This window comes from Protopterus annectens, chromosome 2.part1 (assembly GCF_019279795.1).
Source record: "Protopterus annectens isolate FY-2018-M chromosome 2.part1, PAN1.0, whole genome shotgun sequence".
Lineage (NCBI taxonomy): Eukaryota > Metazoa > Chordata > Ceratodontiformes > Protopteridae > Protopterus > Protopterus annectens.
This window is the reverse complement of record NC_056729.1, coordinates 1,530,599,847-1,530,624,116: the sequence shown is the minus strand read 5'-3', so window position 1 is coordinate 1,530,624,116 and position 24,270 is coordinate 1,530,599,847. Positions and strand designations below refer to the sequence as shown.

General features: G+C 42.8%; 1 protein-coding gene across 1 annotated transcript in view; it reads right to left on the bottom strand.

The window, feature by feature from the left end:
* Positions 1 to 24,270, bottom strand: part of PANK4 (pantothenate kinase 4 (inactive)) — a 1,309,469-nt gene that overhangs the window by 672,406 nt on the left and 612,793 nt on the right. Inside the window, exon 11 of the mRNA XM_044063577.1 lies at positions 204 to 355. Within this exon, the coding sequence (XP_043919512.1) occupies positions 204 to 355 (152 nt within the window). The remainder of the gene's footprint in view (positions 1 to 203; positions 356 to 24,270) is intronic.

Sequence of the window (24,270 nt, the reverse complement as noted above, 5' to 3'; positions counted from 1 at the left end):
ATATCATTAGAAAAAATAAATAAATAAATAATATTTTATATATATATATATATATATATATATATATATATATATATACACATACACACACGTGTGTGTATGTATGTATGTGTGTATGCATCGCACACAGATGTCCAAGGCAGTAGAAAACATTCAGGAAATAAAAGAAAAAAAATGGAACAAGGAAATAGTGTAACACATACTCTGATACAGCTTTTGCTCCCCAGTCGAACACATTCCCAGCAAGAAGTCCTTTCACCAGTGCAAGCTGTCTTTCTTCCCAGTTTAAAGCATCCAGAGAGAAGACTATTCTTTGGAAACATTTTAATGCTACATCATTTTCTTTCTGCTTCACCTGTGTGGAAAAACATCTTCGATTAAGTGACTTCTAGTTCAACCTACAGACATGCAATCATTTCTGAACAAGAACAGCAGTACTCACAGCACATAACCTATTATTACTGCTGAGATGCAAAACTGAAGTATCACTGCTAAGCTTAATACCAAGTTAACAACTCATCTCATGCAAAGAAGCTCTGCCTGATCGCTCTTTTATGAGACTTGACAAATAGCAGCTAAAGATGACAGCATGTCTGGCACTTTAATGCACAGGGTCATGGTTAAGAACCATTAATGAGCTTCACCCTTTACTCCTGGGGTTGAATCTCCATCAGCAGTTGTCCATTGTGGGACTTTGAGCAAGTAATAATGCTTTCCTACTGCCCCTGAAAGGGACAGTTGGTTTGTTTTGTTAATGAAAACATGAGTGAATTACATTAAAAGAAATCAAAGCTGCAGTGAGTTTGACCTTCTGCCCTTGTTCTGCTGTTTTCCAAAAAGCTGCTGTAAGTCTATAAAAGATAAGTGCTTATTTTCAACTGTTTTCTAAACTTCTGACTAAAGCAATATTTGCTGCATATCTGTTTAAACTGTGCAACTGTTTTTTAGGCTTAGCGAGTTGAATCCTTAACTCTGTTCTGATCTTTGTCTCCTTTTTATTTCTCTTCTTGTTCTGTTCATTTTACTTGTTGCAGCACTTGAAAAACCCTAGTATAGAGCTGAATCTAGTACTGTTTGCGACCTCTGGAGCTTGTAGTACAGTTAATCTATTGTCTAGAGAGCCCTATTGTTACTTCATGGGAGGGGGTTTCAGTTTGGTCTGATCTAGCTAGAGTTACTGCTACAGAGCTCTGTTTAGGGAGGTTTTGATTGGATAATTTAAACTTTGGCTGGTTCCTGTTTCTCTGCCTTAAATAACCAGTGTTTAAACCAGTTTTTGCTCATCTGCTCAAAGCTGCAGTGAGTTAGGCCTTCTGCCCTTGCTCTCCTGTTTTCTCAAAACTTGCTGTGAGACTAAAAAAGAGAAGTGCTTACTTTCAACTGTTTTCTGCACTTCTGGTTAACTAAAACAATATTTGCTGCATATCTGTTTAAACTGTGCAACTGTTTTTAGGCTTAATGAATTGAATAATTACCTCTGTTCTGATCTTGTATTCCCACCCACCTGCCAAACTGTTGTTGTGGTCTTAAAGCCAGGTGACTTTCGAGTTGCCCACCTCTACTATAAATCTGATACTGGACACTCCTCTTAGTCCCACTGTATCAGTTCATTCTCCTGAGTAGAGTGAGATCAGTTATGAAGGCCCACCCATTGCATCAGCTCTCTCTACTGAGTACACTGTGGTCAGTTGTGAAGGCCCACCTCTTTAGCTTCTTAACCATGAATTAATCATCTTCTGTCTCCTCATTTTCTACTTGAAAAAATTGTGCCCCTTCCTACTTTATTTTACTGCTTGCGCTTCGGTATTCAACTGCATACAGTTTGCTGCATTAAATTGATGACATTATTCTACTGAACTGCTGCTTTATTTGAACTGTTTTTTGCTGTTGTGATTGTGAGCTAATTTATTACATTTGACTGTTTTAAAGCACTTTACTGATTAACTGCATTTCATTACTGTTTAACCGTATTTCATTGCTATTTACTGCAGTTCATTACTGTTTATCTGTATTTTTTCATACTGAGAGTTCTCTTTTTGTCTGCAAGTGATTAACCTGTGCTTTTTTGTGAGTTTTACTGTGTCCTTAACCCTTAAATTGAGTAGCATAGTCTTTTCTGTTTTTCCTTCTGTGTTTCTGGTAGCCATCTTGTGTTTCATACCTCTCAACCAGGAAGCATCAAAAATCTGGCCAAAGGCCCATGAAAAATAAGTACAAATCTGTATGTTGATTAACATAAAATTTGCGTGCATAATTATGCAACCCCACCCACTCCAGTGGAATTCTGGGATATCAACTTTTAAATGCAAACTGAAGAACAGACAACCAAGAAGTGATCATGAAACACAAAATAAGCAAAAGGTTAGGACTCAGAAATGTAAACCTTAGATGTTAAATATAAACATAACCAAAAATATCTAGTTAAGCATAATAAATATATAAATAAAGTACTTGTAATATTCACTGGCATGATCTAGCAGAGGAAGAAAACATAATTCTCAACACTGATAGCTGAACTGTATTCCTTTGCTTGTATATTCAAGTTAATGATAAAACAGCAAGCATACACCCCTGATTTAAGTTGATTTTTTTATACCATGGTTATGTTATGGCATGATTACAATGTATTCAGACAACGTCCATAATATCTTCAATTTGAGTTCCTTGTGCTGTTGATTTCAATGTGTGATGACAAGTTCCTATCAACTGTAATTAATGTTGATTCTTCATGAAATAGTCACATTGTAGTACAGATTTATTGTTGAAAAATCAGAACTGTATTTGCCCCTCCAGTAAAAACCAGAGTTTAACTGTCAGTAGTGCTGCGGCACGCAGGAAACCCATCAGGTACTGTGGGGAGAAAAAACAGGGAATAGCTCTGCTGCCGTAATTTGATTCCCTTCTCTTATCCATTAAACATTACCACTCAGTATATAAGAACTCACTAAATTTGTATATACCTCATGTTTTCTATTTCAGAAATGCAGCAAGCCTCTCTCAATTGTTACAGAGCACTGTTGTGTGTAACAAACCATTCCATCCCTGATGTACATCCTAGTAAAGACCATACCTTTCAACTGTCCAGATTTCTGTCTCATACTTTGTCTACTCCTCGTATTTGTGGTTTTCTGGCAATTTACTGAGGACTGAAGTCTCTAAATAGTGAAAGACATTTGAGTTTCAGATTTGTTATCCTTTAAAAAATTCATACTGATGCAACACATGTTATTCTATTAAAAATTGCTCTTATAAATTTAGAAAGTTAAACTCTGCCCCTATTTTGGGCCTTTGCCCCCCCCCCCATTACTTTTGGTTATGCCCAGATTTCTTGTGCTAAGCAGTATGGTGGAGACATTGGCAAAATTATGTAGATGCTGGATACTGCAGACATCATGACACCCCAACTCTTGTACAACCAGCCATCCTATGAGACTTACAAAAGTTAAACTGCAAAGCTATATAAATAAAACTACCTGCTCATAAACAGATGTCATGTTCACTTTGTCCGAATACTGTTGAGAAAAAAAAATTTACTTCGTAATGCTGCACAGAATGAAAGAAATCAGAAAAATGAAAACTCTGGTGTTCGTAAATTCAGACAAACCTGTGAAAATCACTTTGCTAAAAAAACATATTCCAATACAAATGTAAAGCGCCCTTAATATAGCAATAACCCACGCCTGGGTGTGGGTAATGCTGGATTTACCCACGGTTGGTGTGGTTTGGTCCCGAGGCCCGAGACCAAACAAAGCCAACCGTGGGTAAATACAGCATTCCCCACACCCAGAAGTGGTTATTGCTATTATATTATGACATTATTTAAGAAAAGAAACTATTACTTTTCTTAAATAATGGCATAGTATAATGCCTGTTTACTGCCCTTCCGCAGATGTCTGGCATCCGCGGCAGTTCTGATGTACTGCGCCGCGCAGTACATCAGAGCTGTGAGCAACGGAGAAAGCAAGATCTCCGTTGCTTTTTATTTTGCTATGTTAAATGGGTTTAACATAGCGAGACAGTTAAAATAAGCAACGGAGATGTCCGTTGCTTATTTTAAACTGTCTCGCTATGTTAAACCCATTTAACATAGCAAACAGTAAAAAGCAACTGAGATCTTGCTTTCTCCGTATGCGTTTTTAAACCTGTCTCGCTATGTTAAATGGGTTTAGCATAGAGACAGCTTTAAAATAAGCAACGGAGATCTCCGTTGCTTATTTTAAAGCTGCCTCGCTATGTTAAACCCATTTAACATGGCGAGACAGTGTTTTAAAAGTAGAGTTATACTAATGGAAAAAAGTCCGGGCGACCGGACCTTTTTCCATTAGTATAACTCGATTTACAATGTGCACGCTGGCCAATCAGCGTGCGCGTTGTGGGTGGGGGGGGGGGTCATGGTATAATAGTGTATAATACACTCATATTCTATGGAACAAGACCACATGACAAACAAGTACTCTCATCTTTATAATCCCCTACATTATGGTCATTCGAATGCATGACAGATGCTGGTCTGTCAGTGGGACAGACTAGAACAGAATGTTTTCCTGAGACAAAAACTTCTGGATGATGCTCAAACAGAAAGTTAATTTAAATGTTAACACTAGGACAAGTAAACACTCAGCTTCAGTTAAAGAAAAAAGTAACACACAAACAGTGATTAGTAGTTCAAAATGTACGAAGTTTAAAAAAGAAATGGCAGTAGTATTACATGTTTAACATGACAAGACTAAGCAAGGTAGGAAAGAGGTACCAAATGTTTGTGGCAAATTGCTTTTGATGGCAAAATATCTTTTCATCCTGCTTTGACTGCAGATGAAATCCCAGATTACTATAGTAACACAGCAGTTGCACATTTATACCTTACTTTTTTGATGAAATGAAATCCTGAATATTTATATTCTCTAAACTCCTACAATTTTCTTGCACAGCACTCCGATGTTGACTGGATACTGACAGACCAACATAAAACTGAACCTTAAGAAAACAATTATTTCCACAAACATCCAAACTATGCTAACAGTTTTTATGCAAGTCTAGCCAAATAACACAGAAGTCAGCAGACTAAGCACCTCAAGGAAATCAGGAACAATCAAAACTAACAATGAGGTGACAAACACGGTCGCAGCTAAGAAGACTTTTAATCGTGAACAAAATAAAAAGGTGTGAGCGCTTTCGCGTCAAGCTAGGACACTTATCAGACATATCAAGCAAATTAATCACAGCTACTTAAATACAACTAAGTATCTAATCATTATATAATTGACCAATCACAATAATGAAACAATCTTCTTCTTCTTTCGGCTTTTCCCGGTTAGGGTTCGCCACAGCGGATCACCTGTCCGCTCATGACTGGCAGTAGAGTTTTACGGTGTCAAGTTGCCAGCCGGCGCCCAACCTTCCACAGAAGGCACACACACACACACACACACACACACACACACACACTCACACCTAGGGCCAATTTAGAGTGTCCAATCCACCTACAGCATGTCTTTGGGATGTGGGAGGAAACCGGAGCACCCGGAGGAAACCCACGCGACCACAAGGAGGACATGCCGACTTCACACAGAAGGCACCCCAGCCGAGAATCAAACTGGAGTACCTCTTGCTATGAGGCGACAACACTAACTGCTGCACCACCGCGGCCGCCCACAATGATGAAACAATAAAAAGCTAAATTAGTATAACAAGCACTTATTGCAAAGTCTTCAATATGTCAATATAAAAACACGCTTATATGTACATATTTGAATATACTAATCACTAAAAATACAAAATGTCTAACTTCATAATCTAAATTTTTAATAATAAGAATATACAGGAAAAAATATATATACACATATGAAAAATTGTAAATATATATACAAACAATGCCTTGTCTATATTGAAGGTGTATAGAATCCTCTTACACCAAACAGACGACAGCATAATCTATTGAAAATACAACCTCTTAGTAATATTGAATCAAGGCAGGAAAACAATACTTACTTAATAGTGTGTGTGTGTGTGTGTGTGTGTGTGTGTGTGTGTGTGTGTGTGTGTGTAGATATATATATATATATATATCTAAAATATGTTTATATGCTATGCATACACCAAAATATTAACATACATGGAAGCTGACATAAAACATGAAGAATGCATATACAAAGAAGGCATTGTTTGTATAAATATATATTTACAGTTTTATACCCGAAGAACTGCCGCAATGACGTCGGGTGAAGAGCGACACCAGCCGAAGCCAGACCCAGACTTTGGAATCCGGCCGACCGAAGGGCTGCCTGACGACAGGACAACCCATTTGTAAGGACTGCAGATGCATCCTTGAAGGACATCATGAAGAATGCATATACAAAGAAGGCATTGTTTGTATAAATATATATTTACAGTTTTTCATATATTTTCCTATATATTCTTATTTTGTTCACAATTAAAAGTCTTTTTAGCTGGGACCGTGTTTGTCACCTCATTGTTGGTTTTGATTTTTATGCGAGTCTGTTTGACTGAAATGTACAGAAACATTTTTAGTATGCAGAAATGAAATATACAATGGAAGAGCAAAGCAGACGTAGAAACCTACATATATGCAATTAGACACACATCATGAAACTATTTAAGTAAAAGAATGAAATGTTTAAAGTAAACCAATATAACTGAATATTTAACAATGTGTGTCTTGCAAAAGACAAGAATGCAACAAAACTAATAAACTGCAAACTTGCCAGCTATGCATTTTAACTGCAGGTGTGTGTTTTAGTTGCAAGAATTTGTTATTGCTTGCTTTCTCGTTTCTTGCCCAGCTATTGTATTTTCATTCATTACACGTCCGCACATTTTTAGCCCTCTCACTTTAACAGTACAGAAACAAAAAAGAAAAAAAAATATCGACCCAAGTCATGTTGTATCAAGAGAAAATGTTGCTCCGATTGTTAGTGCTAGCATGGAATTGCACACACAGCTCATTGAGCATTAACGAACAGGATACACAAATCACTGGCAAACCTCTAGTGCAGTCCAGCTAACAAATCTTAAGATATGGGTATTTACCTTGTTGGTGTAAAAATAACTGTGAAGATTGATGTTACACACCTGATTTCATTTCACCAAACCCATAAGGTAATGCAATCGGGCCTGACATAAACAGTTAGCTATTCTATCTATATCGCTGCAGCGGCTTCGTCGGTACTACTCACTCACTCAGCGTAGCAGCCTTCAGCTGAATTCTGACTGGCTGGCAGCCTGCTCACAAAGCTGATGTCACTGCACAAGCCTCTGAGCATGATGACGTCAGCCCAAAAAAGTCGGGGGAAAAAAAAAAGCCGGAAAATTTGGAAATTAAGGGGTGCCACTCAGGAACTCGTTGCACCTCATTATTTGGACCTCAAAACCGGTAAATACTGAGGAATTCAGTATGGTTGAGTGGTATGTTGTGTTTGCCTTCTGTCTCTGGAAGCCATCTTGTGTTGGTAGGGGCCTATCTTCTCTGCTAGTGAGAGATCTTTGATGCTTGAGGACAGCACAACCAGTTGTCTAAATTTCAATGAGAAAAGGGAAAGAACATAGGAGGCAGACAGGGGATGATAGAGATAACAGGACTATCTACAGAAAAACTCCTTTACCCCCTGCACCCCAGCAAGGGAGAAAAGTACAGTTTTGTACCTACCATAAATGTAGATGTTCGAGTGTTCACCCTGCTGCAGTCATCACACTTGGGTTATCCTGCCATCAGGTGGTCCCACAGTCGGCCCGAATTCCAAAGTCTTGGTCCGGCGTCGGTTGCTGTCGCTTCTTCCCTGACGTTAGTGTGCCAGGGGTATATAAGAGGCATCCAACGCCATTTTCTTCAGTTTTTCTTGCCCCAGATGTCAGGTGCCCCCAATAGGCAGGCAATATATATATATATATATATATATATATATATATATATATATATATATATATATATATATATATATATATATATATACATATATATATATATATATATATATATATATATATATATATATATATATATATATATACATATATATATATATATATATATATATATATATATATATATATATATATATATATATATATATATATATATATATATATATATATATATATATATATATATATATATATATATATATATATATATATATATAATATATATATATATATATAATACATATATATATATAGATATATATAAAAATACATATATATATATATATATATATATATATATATATAAAATACATATATATATATATATATATATATATATATATATATATATATATGGCTATATAAAAATCAAACAAAACCCTTAGGCACAAGCAAATACACCACAGAGGTAGTATAGGATAAAGTGGTAGAGATAAGTTCAGCTAGTTCAGAGGCGATGGAGGGAGGTAACCTGGACTGCAGCAGGGTGAACACTAACATCTACATTTATGGTAGGTACAAAACTGTACTATGTTCATCGTGTTACCCTGCTGCAGTCATCACACTTGGGTTGAATCCCAAAGCTAAGGATGGGAGGTGGAGTCAAACAGGGTAAGAAGAAGCTAGTAGGCCCTGCAAAACTGCAGTGGCAAAACCAGCTCTAGTCTTAGAGTATAGAGGTAAGTGATAGTGTTTGGTGAAGGTGTGCACTGAACTCCAAGTTGCAGCTTCCAGAGTATCCTTGGTTGGCACTCCCCTGAGAAAGGCTGCTGATGTAGCTGTAGCCCTGGTGGAGTGGGACCTAATGTTAGCAGGTACTGGTTTCCCATGATGTGTGTAGCAGAAACGTATGCAATGCCCTATCCATTTTGAAATGGTCTGTTTTGAGATAGCTTTTCCTTGTGATCCTGTAGCATAGGCTACAAAAAGCCGGTCAGTTTTTCTGAAAGCCTTAGTTTTATCCAAGTAGTAACGTAATTGCCTGTGAATGTCCAAAGAGTGCAGGAGTCTTTCTCCTTTGTTCTGGGGATTTGGGAAGAAGGTGGGCAAGTGAATGGCTTGGTTTAGGGCCACACTGGATACCACCTTTGGCATAAAGGAAGGATTAGTTCATAGAGAGACTCTGTCTTGATGAAAAATGATGACAGGTTCCACTGCCATTAGTGCCTGTAGCTCTGAGACTCTTCTAGCTGAGGTTATTGCTAGTAGTAGGGCAGTTTTCCATGAAAGAAATTTTAAATCAGCTGAAAAAGCTGGTTCAAAGGACGGCAGTGTAAGCTTTTCCAGAACAAAGTTGAGATCCCAAGTAGGTGTTGGAGCTCTCCTTGGCGGTCTTAAGTTCTTAGCCCCTCTGAGGAACTGTCTTAGGAGTGGATGTGAAAATAAAGGAGGATCCGTGCTGTAATGAGCTGAAATTGCTGAGGCGTGGATCTCAATAGATGAAAAAGAAAGTCCTTTGTGTAACATCTCAGTTAAATATTGTAGAATCTGAGGGATGTTTGGATCAAGGGGGTTTAGGCCTTTAGCCTGGTTCCAGGCGCAAAATATTTTCCATTTGTCTGAATAGGTTTTCCTGGTGCTGGGCCTCCTGGCCTCCAGAATGACATCCATAGCAGCTTTGGACAAAGGTGTTGGCTGGTTGTTTATGTAATTTGCCATGCAGCCAGGTTTAACGTCTTGAGCTGGCTGTGTAGAATCTGATGGTCTCTCTGGATGAGCAGGTGAGGTATATGTGGCAAAATCCATGGTGGGCCGTGGGCCATGTTCCTTAACATTGGGTACCAATACTGGCGTGGCCAGTCTGGTGCAACATGTATCATTTGTGGCCTCTCTAATCTGACTTTCAGCAGTACCTTTGCTAGAAGAGGCAGTGGAGGAAGGCATACACTGTTAATGTTTTCCAACTGAATGAGAAGGCGTCCACTTTCCAAGTTAGTGGATGGAAGGTCCTTGTGCAAAATTTTTGAAGTTGGTGGTTGTGGGGGCTTGCAAACAGATCTATGTCTGGGCGTCCCCATTTTTTAACTATCATTGCAAATACTTGCGGATCTAGTTTCCATTCATGTGGATCCATGATGTTTCTGCTTAGGTCATCTGCCAATGTGTTTTTCTTTCCTGGCAGGAATTGTGCTTGTAATTGAACCTGGTAAGACAGTGCAGTGTTCCACAAAGTCATTGCTTGCCTGCATAGAGGGTAGGAATGTGTGCCCCCTTGCTTGTTTATGTACCACATAACTGTGGTATTGTCCGTCTTTATTAGTAGTTGTCCTGGGTGTAGAAGATCCTTGAAAGCTGTTAGGGCATTCTGCACTGCTAGCATTTCTTTTTGATTGATATGCAGGTGTCTCTGCGCTGTAGTCCATTTGCCCTGAATGCACTGCCCTGCCATGTGTGCTCCCCAGGCACAGTCCGATGCATCTGTTGTCATAGTTTGCCTGGCTGTGGGTAAGGTGAAAGGCTGACCCTTGTTGAGGTGACATGCCTGTGCCCACCATAGAAACTCCTGTTGAAGGCAGGGAATGAGTGCTATCATTGTTTCCAAGCTGTGGCTGTGCTGAGTCCATACACTTTTCAGGTACCATTGTAATTTCCTCATATGCAGTTTTGCAAATGGTATTAGTAGTATGCAAGATGCTATGAATCCCAAGGCCTGCAGAATTTTTCTTGCAGGGAGTTGGGTCTTTGTTGCCATTATTTTGAAATATTGAAACAGCTGTCGTTGCTTGTCTGGCGTGAGATAAGCCATCTGGGCCGTTGTATTCAAGCTGGCACCCACAAATATTATGTTTTGTGAGGGTACTAGTTTTGATTTTGTTTTGTTTACTGTGTATCCTAGGCAACTTGGAAGGTGTTTGACAAATGCCAGATGCTTTAAAAGAATGTCCTTGCTTTCTGCTTGAATGAGGCAGTCGTCCAGGTATGGGTATATTTGAATTCCTCTTTGTCTGCAGTATGCAATTACTGGTGCCAAGCATTTTGTGAAGACCCTGGGTGCAGTAGATAAGCCAAAGGGCAGTGCAGAGAATTGATAATGCGTTGAACCTGCAATGAAGCAGAGGTATCTTCTGCAATTTTGTCTGATAGGGACATGCAGGTATGCCTCCTTGAGGTCCAAAGTGACTAGCCAAGCATTCTTGCCCAGCATGGGAAGAAGCTGCTATAGTGTTAGCATCTTGAATTTTGATACTTGCAGATAGGTGTTCAGAATTGAAAGATCCAGAATGGGTATCCATGCTTTGTCCTTTCTTGGGACTAGGAAGAGTCTTAAGTAAAATCCTTGTCCTTGCTCCTGTGCAGGTACCTGTTGAATGGCTCTCATGTTCATGAGAGCTGTAATTTGTTTTTGTGCTTCTGCCCATTGATTTGGTGGCAGGTTTGGCATTCCTTTGATCCTTGGTAAGGTATAAAAGTGGAATCTGTATCCTTGAGAGACAATGTTTATTACCCATTTGTCTTTTGTGATGATGCTCCAGTTTTCTGCAAAAAATGCTAGTTTTCCTCCCAAGGGAGTTGCCAGGAGAGATTTGCTTGGTAGTTTGAGGATAGAGTCATTGTGTTTGTCTTCTGCTAGCCTGGGGCCTGTCTTCTCCTTTCTGGGTAGCAGAACCCCATTGGCGAGGTTTGTAAGGGCCCTGAGACTGGCCTCTGCCCCTTGGGCGTCTGTATTTGCCCCTCTGTGATCTGTCTGAAGCTGGAAAGGACCAGTTTTTTGTTGGCCAATTTCTGCTGAAATGAGGGGGTTGTACCTGCAAAAAATCCTTGACTATTTGCATAGACTTTGTCTTATCCTCCATTTTCTTTAAAACCTCTTCTGCTTTGACACCAAATAATACATCCTGTTGTAAAGGTGCATCCAATAATGTTGCTTTAACATGGTCAGGGAGGGTTTGTTCTTTTAACCAAGCATGTCTACGTATGACAGAGCCAGTAACAGCTGCTCTACAGGAAGCTTCCAATGAATCAAATCCGCATTGTAAAGTATGTTTGCCCACCTGTTCAGCTGCATGCAACAGATCCTGCATTTCCTTGAATTCAGGCTGTTCTGAATGTGTGCTCATTTTTTGTTTTAACTGAGACATCAGGAATTGTTATTTCAACATGTGAAACTGGCAATTTAATGCTCTCATAGCCAGAGTTGCTGAGGTGTATATTTTCTTTCTCCATCTATCTAGGGCTCTGGAATCCCTTTCAGAGGGCACAGGATTTTTAGCCATAGAAGCTTTTGCTCCCTTAGGACCCTGGGAAATTGTTTCTGGGTCAGCTACAGGGCTTTTATAAAGGAATTTGTGTGAGTCAGGTACTCTGTAGTATCTGTCTGGTTTGGCTGGAGCAGGAGGTAGAGAGTCTGGATTTAAACTAGACTCCAAGTAAACATCATCCACAATATCTAAAACAGGAGGGATAGCAAGAGGCCTGTGCTGGGGTAGTAAAAGGAACTCTCTGAGCCTTTTCTTAGAATCTGAGTAATCCTGGCCTTCCCAGTGGAAATGTTCCCTCATGGTATGTAAAGTTTCCCCAAAGGAGTAGTCTTCAGGGGGAGATGCTGAGGGAATAGAATCTTCAGCATCAGAATCCTCATAAGGTGGAAAAGTGTAATCAGAGGATGCATAATCCTCCTCTTGTCTTGGTCTTTTATCAGGAGGGGGATGGGAACCCCTGATAAGGGTAATCAAATCTTCAGCCATCTTAAGCATCTGTTTCTTAGGCATGGGGCCTTGAACTGTAGACTGATGTACAGTTTTCTTTGGTTTTAAAGGAGTTTTAAGTTTAGCATAAGATTTAATGGTGAGTGTAGTCGGTCTGAAGACACCTTCTGCAACCGAAGGTGTTTCCGTTACAGCGGTGTCTAGTTCTGCTCCGGTGTCGGTAGATGGCTGCATTGGCCTAGTAGACTCCGCTTGGGAATCCGCAGCTGTCTGGGGTTCCAGCTCTGCGGTCGTCAGGGTCTGCGTAGGCACCGCACTGAAAACCGGAGAACCGGCGACAGGCCAAACTGACGCCTCGGTGTCTGGCTTATTCCTAGGCTGCCTGTCCTTATCCTTGCGTTTTTTATGAATGGCTGTCATCGGCTGCTCCGATGGCATGATATAATTAAATTTCCTACCAAAGTAATGCCGTGCGAAGTCAAAATGGTGTTTGATAGTTTGTTTATTAAACCTAGAGGAAAACCGACAACCTGCAACGTCGTGGTCTGGGCCTAGGCAAGGAATACAATAGGAATGGAAGTCCTTATGAGGTATTTGCTTCCCACAAGCAATGCAATTGTTAACTTTTTCTGACATCAGACTGAGGCAAGAAAATGTTCCCCAACGGGGTACTTAGCTTTAATGAAGACTTCGGACTGAAATTCAAATCGAAAATCTCAGGTGCCGGCCGACCAGCACTTGTGAACTGCTTCTGCTTCGGGCACCGCGCGGCAAGAAAGACTGAAGAAAATGGCGTTGGATGCCTCTTATATACCCCTGGCACACTGACGTCAGGGAAGAAGCGACCGCAACCGATGCTGGACCAAGACTTTGGAATTCGGGCCGACTGCGGGACTGCCTGACGGCAGGATAACCCAAGTGTGATGACTGCAGCAGGGTAACATGATGAACATCAAATAGTCAGTAGACAGAGGGGCTTGAAGGGTGGGAGTGTGTACTGTAATATTGATCTACTTGAACATTTACAATTATGGTAAGTGGGACACAGCTGTACTATGTTCTTTGCAATTTATGCTGCAGTACTGATTCTTAGGATGACTCCCTCCAGCTAAACGTTTGGTGGAGAGTCATCTGTATAACCTTAGTAAATAAAGGATGGCAAAAGAGAAACCTGCTCATGCCATGGAGACATTCCCTAGGTTATAGGGTTTTGTAAAGGTGTGCACTGAGTTCCATGTGGCTGCCTCTAAGATGGCCTGGGTGGGAATGCCTTTGAGGAAAGTGGCAGTAGTTGCCCCATGTCTTGTGGAATGGGTTTTATTATGCCCAATTAATCCTTTCTATGGTGTAAGTAACAGAACTTAATGCAGTTAGCTATCCATTTAGATATGGTTTGTTTGGAGATGGGTGTACCCTGTTTATCCTCTGCGAAAGCCACCAGTAATTGTTCTGCTTTATTAGAGTTTTTTTGTCCTGTCTAATTAGTACCGGATTGGCCTGTGCACATCTAGGGATTGGAGGACTTGCTCTGTCCTGATCTGTGAATTTGGGTAAAAAATTGGTAGGTGGATGGTCTGGTTTAAACTAAATTCTATTACCCTAGGCATAAAGGATGTTTTGTTTTGAGGGTGAACCTATCCCTGTGGGAAGGCCATGAAAGGCTCTTTACATATGAAGGATGCTCAGAAACTCTCCTAGCTGATGTGGCAGCTACAAGGAAGGTGGTCTTCCAGGTGGGAATCTTTACAGAGGCAGTGCCAGCAGGTTCAAAGGGGAGAAGGTTAGCTTTTCTATCACATAACTTAGATCGCATGCTGGAATGGGGTTCCTTCTGGGTGGTATCAAGTGAATCACCCCTTTTGGAAAAAGTTTCAAGTATGTGTGCAAGAAGATAGATGGAGCACTGCAGACAAGCTGATATTACAGATACATGTACCTTAATTCTGAAATAAAGTCCAAGTCTACACAGGCCCGATAAGTACTGCAAGACTTTGCTGGTGTCTGCTTGAGCAGGGTTAGTGTCACTGCTGTGACACAGAGTGGAAAATCTTTTCCATTTTGCCAAGTTTGATTTCCTGATATTGAGCTTTCTAGTTTCCACTAGAACGCAGAGCACATCCTGGGGACAACATGTATTCCTAGGTATCAAAACTCAGTCCTCTACGAAGTTAACTTGAGGGTGGCTAGGTGGAGATAGAAGACAGACCTGACAGGCTGATGAAATCTACATCCTGAGGCGGGGCATGGAGTCTTCCCTTGCTGATAGGAGGAAGAACCAGTGTTGTATCAGCTAGGAGGATGCCACTAGAATAACGCTGGGTCAGTCTGTCCAGATTTTGTTTGTACCCTGGGGATCAGGGTAAGGGCAGAAATGCACACAAGAACCATTTTTTTCATGTGAAGAAGAATGCACCCATTTTCCAAGCTCCTGTCGTGTTCTGGAGCAGAATTTCTGTAGTTGCCTGTTGTGGAGACAGGCAAATACATTTAAAGAGGGGACCCACACCCCTCACTGTACAGTCAGACCCAAAACGTCTCCAGCCATTCAGTTGGGTCTAGAAGGTGCCTGCTTAGAGGATCTGCTAGGGTATTGTTCAGGCCTGGAATATAAGAGGCTATGGAGAGTCAACTCTATCTTTTGAGCCAACATCGAAATTTTTGTTGCAAGGCTGTACAGCGGGCAAGACAAAATTCCCCCTTGTTTGTTTATGTACCACGTAACTGTGATGTCTGTCCAAATTTTCAGTGTCTATGGGCTTAAGTTTTGTTGAAAAGCTTTTACAGCCAAATAAGACTGCTAGCAACTCCTTTAGATTTATATGCAAATTCATCTCCTGTGGGAACCAAATGCCTTGTACCCAAAGTGGGATCCGCACATGACATCCGAACTGTTTGCGTTAATGGTCTTGTCTGCTTCTAGCAGACTGAAATTTGCCTCTCGGTTCCTTTGTATGGTGCTCTCCCATCACAGGAGTTCCTTTTTCAGGCATGGTAGGAGTGGCAGTAAGGTTTCCAGGTGTTGGGAGTACTGTTCCTAAACGCTTTTCAGAAACCAGTGTAGTTTTCTCATGTGCAGCTTATCAAATGGGATCATGAGACTGCATAATGCCAACTACCCCAGTATCCTCAGGAGTTGTCTTGCAGTGATGAGCTGCTTTGGAAGCACAATGGTCAGACAGTTTATCAAGCCATCTTGACTCGGAGAAAAAAGCTTTTTGTTGAACCAAGTCTATAATGGCTCCAGGAAAGAGGATCCCGGTTTGAGGGAGAGTTTGGGATTTTTAAAGATTTAAGGTGAGACCTACCTTCTGAAACATTAATGGTAATATGAAAGGTATCTAGTGTCTCTGCAGTGGATGTTCCCTGAATGAGTCAGTCGTCTTAAGTATGGACAAAAATGAACCCCTAGAGTTCTGCAATGTGCTATCAGAGGAGCTAGGCATTTTGTGAAAACTCTGGAATCAACAGACAGCCCAAATGGTAAAGCACAGAACTGGAAGTGGAAGCCTGTTGCTACAAATCATAGGTACTTACTGTGACGGTCTACTATGGGGACATTACAGTAAGTATCTTTAGGTCTGCGTTGATTATGGAGACATCTTGGAAGATCATGGGCAGTAATTTCTGAAATGTAAGCATTTCTGAATTTTTGGGATGTTGATGAATTTTTTTAGCTTTGAGGTCCAAGATGGGCCTGGGCCTGCATGTGCCCACTTTTCTTAGGGCTAGAAAAATCCTTGAGTGGAAGCCATTTTTCTTTTTGTCTTAGAGGGACAGGCTAGATGGATCCTTAATGAAATGGCACCCCAAGATAGGTGGTAAGAGGCTTTCTTGCTCTTTTGGTGGTTTTGGAATTCCCAAGACAGGTGATATTTCTCTGAATTGAATACAGTACACCCCTTCTCTATGATGCTGAGGACCCATCAGTCACTGGTGATGGATTTCCAGTGGTATATGAAAGAGAGTCTTCCTGCAGAGGTTTGGAGTGAATGGAAAGGAGTAAGAGAGGTGGGGTAGAAGACGGTCACAGTTACTGTATGTGCTACATGGGTTCGTTGGAGCTTCCTACCCTTTGTGACTGTTCTATTTGCCATCTCCTAGATTGTCTTGGTCTTCACCACAAGGAGGTCTCCCCTTGTCCTGCACAGGTGGAAACAGCCAAGATTTCGAAGGGTAGTTCAATCTGTACCTTGGATGGGGACAGATACAATTACTTCACAGTTTTAATTTGTTTTCCTTTTTATCCAGTTTTTTTAAATACTTGTTCATCTGAAAGACCAAAAAGGAATTCCTTGTCTAATGGAGCATCCAGTAGTTCAGCCTTTACCTGATCTGACAGGGGCTGGGTCCTGAGTCATGCATGTCTGCAGATGACACAGCCTGTGCAGCTGCTCTGCAAGAAGAATCTAAAGTATCTTGGCCACATTTTAGGGAGTATCTGGAGACTTATAAAGCTTCTCTGGCTATCATCTGGACTTCCTTAGATAAGGTTCTATCCCCAAGAGTTCACCCTAGCTAGCATTTTGTCTTAAAGATATTCAAAGTACTTCAGCATATGGAATCGACAATTCAAAGCGCTCACTGCCAGGGTGGCAGAGGCAGAGGCTTTTTTCCCAAATCAGTCTAGTAATCTATGTTCACTGTCATTAGGCAAGGGATGTCTTGTAGGTCTTTTAGTGGATTCTTTGGAGATAACAGAAGGATCCGCCTTCAGATTTTTGGTAGAGGTGCTTGAGAGATTCAAGCATTTTTTAAACCTGCCTGGTATCCTAGGAGCAGGGTTAAAGAGAGTGTAGAGCTATGTCTTCAAATGTACTTGAGTAATAGTCAGTGGTCTGCTTAGCAGTTCCCTGTAGTGGGTCTGGGCCTAGGAAAACTGCTTATTTTCGGAATTGAAAGCCACCTTCATTCAGTGTAGGGAATTCCCCGAAGGAAAGGTCCTGGAAGGGGGGGGGGGGTCAAGAGTGTGCGTCATCTGAGTCTGGGCAAGTTTGAGGTGGCAAGTGGCCAGAGTAAGACAATTTCTCCACATCCTCTGTGCTAGAGGAGTCCTTCTCTTCCTGGAAAGCTACTTCCTTGCTCCTTTTACAATGGAGAGGCCTAGGAGGTGGACGAATGAGACGGCTCTCTAGATTTATTTTTTTATTTTATTTTACATTTGTTAACCGGGAAAGTCCGACTGGAAACATATCCATTTTCAGCAGAGGCCCGGGGAGAAAAGCTCCAACAGCATGTCATAAAGAAATTACACAAAAATATCATACAGAGATATAGGTTCCATAGAAACAAGAAGTTATGTACTCACCATAACGTTCGATGTATGTAGTCCATCTCACCTCACATTCTTACCCGTGGGGTCAGAGCCGACATCGGCCAACTTTTTTAGCTCAAAGTCTTTCTATTGGCTGGGCTAAGATGGTATCCCATGCTGCACTGCTCTCTATCCCCAGATCTAGTTTGCTGCAAGCCTCAGCACTCATTCTCCATGCATAACACCACCTAAGGAAAGGAAGAACAAACCAAGAATGAAGGGAGCTCTGAAACTAGACCTAACCTCAAGATCCTCCAGGATGGGGGAAGGAGGGGAAGTAAGTAAGAATGCAAGATGGACTACATACATCGAACGTTATGGTGAGTACACAACTTCTTGATGTTATGTAGTCCAATCTCGCCTACATTCTTACCCGTGGGACAGTGTCCCTAGCACCTAAATCCTGGGAGGCTCAGTGGAAAATACTCCTGAGCACTGTGGAACCAAAGGAAGACCTGCCCCTAGATACCACATCCAACTTGTAATGAGTAACAAAGGTGTGAGGAGATGCCCAAGTAGCCGCAGCACAAATATCATCCATAGACAATCTGGCCTGAAAGACTGTAGATGTAGATACAGACCGAGTAGAGTGAGCCTTCACCCGGAATGGTAAATCTTTACCCCCGGAGGAATAAATGAAAAAAATACAACTGGAAATCCACCTGGACAACGTAACTTTGGAGACAAGAGACCTAATTCTGTTTTCCGAAAAGGAAACAAACAACTGATCAGATTTTCTGAGGTCTTTCGTTCTGTGCAAATAAAAACGTAATTGACTGTGCACATCCAATTGATGAAATTTGAATTCTGCCTTGTTTGAGAACTGGGGGAAATACACTGGCAATTCAATAGATTGGTTAAGGTTACTGAGTGACGCCACTTTGGGAAGAAAAGAGGGGTTCGGTTTGAGAGGAACCCTGTCCTTATGAAAAATCAAATAAGGGGGTTTGACTGAAAGCTTGACGCTCCGAAACGCATCTGGCTGACGTGATGGCTACTAAAAAAGACAGTCTTCCATGTTAAGAATTTTAAATCGCAAGTGGCTGCAGGTTCAAAGGGGGGAGAAGTAAGACCCTGTAGAACAAAGTTAAGTCCCAAAGCATAACAGGTTCCGATACTGGAGGACAAAGTAACAAAGTGCCCTTCAGGAAAGCCTTACAGAGTCTATGTGCCATCAGGCTAGGCTCGTCTGCGACATGAAAGGTAGAAATTGCTGCCAATTGGACTTTAATGGTTGCAGCCGCTGAACCCTGTTTAAAGAGCATAGACAAGAACTCCAATACAGACGTAATTGGAGCTGTGTAAGGGTCAATCTTTTTGGTATGTGCCCAGACTGAAAACCTCTTCCATTTGCTGTAATAAGTCTTCCTGGTCGAGGGCTTATGAGAGGAAGATAAAATATGAACCACCTCCAGTGAAAAATTATGAAGCCTAACTAATGACGGAAGTGGAGTAGCCAGGCTGTCAACCAGAGGGTCCGAAGAGAGGGATGGAGCTGCCCTGACATGTGTGTCAGTAAGTCTGGTTGTGGGTCCAGAATCCAAGGAGCATCCATGAGATAGAGATGGAGAAAGGGGAACCAAATTTGACGAGGCCAGTGTGGGGCAATCAGAAACATTCTACTTCCCAAGGACTGCACTTTCTGAATAACCTTTGACAGCAAGGGGACTGGAGGGAAGGCATATAGTAGACCGGAGGGCCAATCGTGATCTAGAGCGTCCTCGGTGACTCCCCCTGAGGGGGGATCAACGTGAAGTAGCTGCTGCATTTGGCATTGAGGGGGCTGGCAAAAAAGGTCGCAGCAAGGCTGACAACACCTGCTGAAGATCTGTTCTGCAACTTGACAGTTCAGGGACCACTCGTAAGGCATCAGAATAGCTCTGCGTAGCCTGTCTGCGATCACATTGGACTTCCCCAGAATGTGCATTGCCACCAGAAAATGTTGGGAAGACACTGCCCACTGCCACACTCGCATGGCTTCTCTCCAAAGGGGATAAGACTTGGTTCCTCCCTGCTTGTTCAGATACCACACCACTGACATATTGTCTGAGTGGATTGCAATAGTCCCGAGAGGAAGAAAACTCTGAAGTGCTTGCAATGCTAGTAGCCCAGCTCTCATCTCCAGGACACTGATATGTAGATGCATCTCGTGCTCTTGCCACGTGCCTTGGACTGTCCTGCCTAGATAATGCCCCCCCACCCCATCTGGGAGGCATCCGTGGTCACTGTGGCAATCAGGGGTGCAGGAACAAAGGGCTTTCCTGCATTCAGGTTGTCGGTGCGAAGCCACCAACTGAGATCCTGTTTGCACCTGTCTCTGAGTAGAATAGGGTGAGAAAGCGGAAGACGTTGAAAAGACCACTGGGCAAAGAGAAGCTACTGAAGGAGCCTCATATGTAACCTTGCCAGAGGGAGTAACATAATTGTAGCACCCATTGTCCCCAACAGCTGGAGGACCCATCTTGCCTTCGCTCTTCTCAGAGGGAGCAAGGTGTGAACTTGTTGTTGTAGGACTCTGATTCTTTCCTGTGGTAGAAACACCCACATGAGGATGGTGTCTAGTTTGGCGCCTATAAAAGTGACACGCTGTGAGGGCGACGAGGCAGATTTTTCCTAGTTCAATGTGATGCCCAACTGTTGACATAGGTTGATAGTAGCGTCCCTGGTCTGAAGTAGCAAATGCCTGGTGGTGGCAGTAAGGAGCCAGTCGTCCAGATACAGAAACACTTGGAATCCCTGACATCTCAAGTGAGCAGTCACCACTGCCATGCATTTGGTAAACACCCTGAGAGCTGTGGTGAGACCAAAGGGCAGGGCTCGAAACTGAAAATGACTGAATCCCAGCCGGAAGCGTAGGTGACTTCTGGATGCTCTGTCCATCTTTATGTGGTAGTAAGCATCCTTGAGGTCGATGGAGCACATCCACACTTCTTTTCCCAACAACGGGAGAATAGACTGCAGTGTGACCATTTGGAACTTGGACTTTTGCACGTGGGTGTTCAATTGGCTGAGATCCAATATGGGTCTCAGGTCCCCTGTCCTTTTCAGCACCAAAAAGAATCTGGAGTAAGGCCCTAATCCGATCTGGTCTGAGGGGACATGTTGGATGGCTCCTTTTTCTAGCAGCTTTGAAACTTCTGAAGCTGCATAATCCCTTTGACTGGGTGGAACATCCGGGATTTTCTTGACTGGAGGGGGATTTGATGAGAAGAGGATGACATATCCTCCGGAAATTATTCATAGAACCCATTTGTCCTAGGTGATGTCTTGTCAGGCCTCCGGTATAATGAGATTCGACCCCCGACTGGCTCCGGAAACGCACAGTCGGGCCTCCCGTCAGGAGCGGCAGTAGGGAGAACCACAAAAGGAATCGCGGTCTCCCAAGTTGCAGGGGCCTCCTCTGCCCCTAGGGCGGTGTCTCCCTGAATAATCACCCCTTCCCCTGCCTCTGGTGGGGGGCTCACCTTGTGCACGGGGAAAAAATCTCTGTGATTTCTTGAACCACATTTTGCCACCCCTCTGGGCCTTGGGATGAGGCCTAGAGGGAAGTGAAAAATGGACTCCTATGGCAGAGAGAGTTTTTCCCTCCTGCTCGCACCTGGTGAGAGTGTCTTTCACCTTGGTTCCGAACAAAGAGGAACCATCAAAAGAGGCGTTGGTGAATGAAGACTTGAAGGCCTCTGCGAAATGACAGAGGCACATCCAGGCCTGCCTCCTAAGAGCAACTCCTGAACTTGCTGCCCTACTCGCTCCTTTGGATGCGTATGAGATTAGCCTCATGGAAGAGTTTGCAATGGAATTGAGGGTAGACATCTGAGCACTGACCGTCTGGGCCACCGCCTCAGAAACGTTACCCATGAGAGTATCTCCAAGCTCCTTGAGGAGATCTCTCTGGAGCCGTGTAAAGTGTGATAAATAATTCAGTGACCATAAGGTAAAGGTCATTGAAGAAAAAGTATGCTTCCCGTACCGGTCAATGGTCCTAGACTCCTTGTTAGGGGGATGGACGGTGGAAGAAGTCTCGGCTAATTCCTTCTGAGTGGCAGATGCCACCACCAGGCATCCACAGGGACTCCCTTGGACAGAAATTCTTTATCAGGAGGAGCAGACAAAAATTTATTGGGTCTCCTGGGGACTGGTTCCACAGAGTCAGGGGTTTCCCACACCCTTCGACAAACCAAATCCAGAAGCTCATCGAAGGGTGGAGATACCCAGGAGGCAGAGGGCTGAGCACCAAAGGCCTTCAGGAAGACATACCCAGGAGGCAGATGGCTGAGCACCAAAGGCCTTCAGGAAGACAGACTCCTCCTCGGAGGGGGCTTTGGATGGCCAGTCACCTCTTTGTTTCAAAGCCTCTAGGATGTCAGAGAAAAAAACATTCTCAGAGGATGACTTGGGGGACCCCTCCGATTACTTGAGGTCGGTGTCTGATGTGAGAGACTCATCCTGGGAATCTATGTGCTTCCTCTTTCACATCTTCTTTCTGGGTGGCTCCTCAGGCAAAAATTATGAGGGGCCCTCAGAAATGTGGGGACCACTCATCGGGGTACCCAGAGGCCTTGGGGCTCCGCTGTCTAGAGATAGATGGCGATCAGCGACCTGCACTGGTGTAGTAGGAGACAGAATGACCAACCCGCATGATGCAGCTGACAACCTGGCCAGCGTGCTCTGCATGGCCTCGAAGGCTGGTCTCCCAGAGTCCGAAGAACGACCAGCCTCCAAAGCCATGACAGGATTCAAACTTCCCCGTGCCGAAGCACCAAGAGGAAGACTAGGAACAGAGAGGTGTCCCGAAGCCTCTCCCTCGGGTCTGACTGAAGAATCCTGAGTCCTGAACCCCGTGGACGGCGTCAACGGGGTCGGAGCTGACGTCAGGACCGATAAGCCAGGAGGGGCTGTCGGAGCTGACCTAGAGACATCACACGGAGCCAAGCACTCCGGCTCTGAAAGCTGAGGTGTGCTCGGAGGAGGAAGTATCAAAGCAGGTTGAGGGACGGGCTCCGGAGCCGACTGGGTCGAAGCCGAGAACAATTTTGCCAGAACTGGTGACTGAAGGAGTCTATGCACCACTCTATAGACATCCACATCTGATAAAGTCCTGGAGGATTTAGAGGATAAAGAAGGAGATCGAGACCTCCTCTCCTAAGAGGACCTGCGAGGAGGGGATACTGGCCTAAAGCTAGGCGATCGGCTCTGAACAGGTTCCAAGAAGATTGGAGCCAAAGCAGGTTCCATAACAACTGACACTTCCTGCGGCCCCGAGGACAATGGAGCCGAGTATGTCGAAGCAGACTTTGCTATTTTCTCCGGTGGCTCCGAGGAGACTGATGGAGCCGGAGATCTCTTTTTTGATTTAGAGGATTTTGCCTTAGAGCTGGAAGCACTCTCCAGACCCTCCTCGAAGGAGGGTTTCAGAAGTCCCTTCAAAATCAATTTATTCTTCCTTTCCTGAAGAACTTGCGGACTAAAGGCATGACAAAAGCTGCATGACTCCTGGAGATGAATCAGCAATACACACAGAGTGTCCATCGGTAATGGACATTTTATAACTGCACCTAGAGCATTTCTTGAAGCCCGAGGGCTTGTGCTCCTTAGTGTCTTTGGACATCGTTAACCAACAATAAAAGCACCAAAGACAATTAATCACTGAATAAATGGACCAACGGTCAAACAGTCACAAGGCGGGAAAAAGCCTACAACAAACAAATACCACAAGATCTCTAAGTTAAACGATCCTTAGACACAAACACAAGGGGGAAAGGACTAATACCTCTAATTTAAACGGTTTTTAGTCCCGGTAAAGTTTTATGACACAAGGAAAGCAAGGGGACAGACTAGGTCCTCTAACTGAAAACAGGCCTAGCCTGTTGAAAACAGCTAGTTGGATACCACAGAAAAAACGATCAACAACACAACTTTTCCACAAGACAAAAACACACAACAGCTATTAAAATAGCTTTTTGTTCAGCAACAAATTCTCTGATAATGAAGAAAAAGGGTACTTAGCCACAGCCAAGAGCGAGACCACGTCCGAGCTACATGAGCGGCAAATGAGATCTGGGGATAGAGAGCAGTGCAGCATGGGATACCATCTTAGCCCAGCCAATAGAAAGACTTTGAGCTAAAAAAGTTGGCAGAGTCGGAGCCGAACCCACGAGTAAGAATGTAGGCGAGATTGGACTACATAACATCATAAGTTATGTATAGATTAACAATTCCTTTAGTAAAGTCAGCATACAGCATTCTAGTAGTAGGGTTTATAAAGAATACAAAATATAAACACAAGAAAAATTTTTCTTTTTTTGTCTTTCTAAATTATGATTACTCTCAATATTTTGAGATAGAAATAACCAGTGATTATTAAGCTTTACGGTG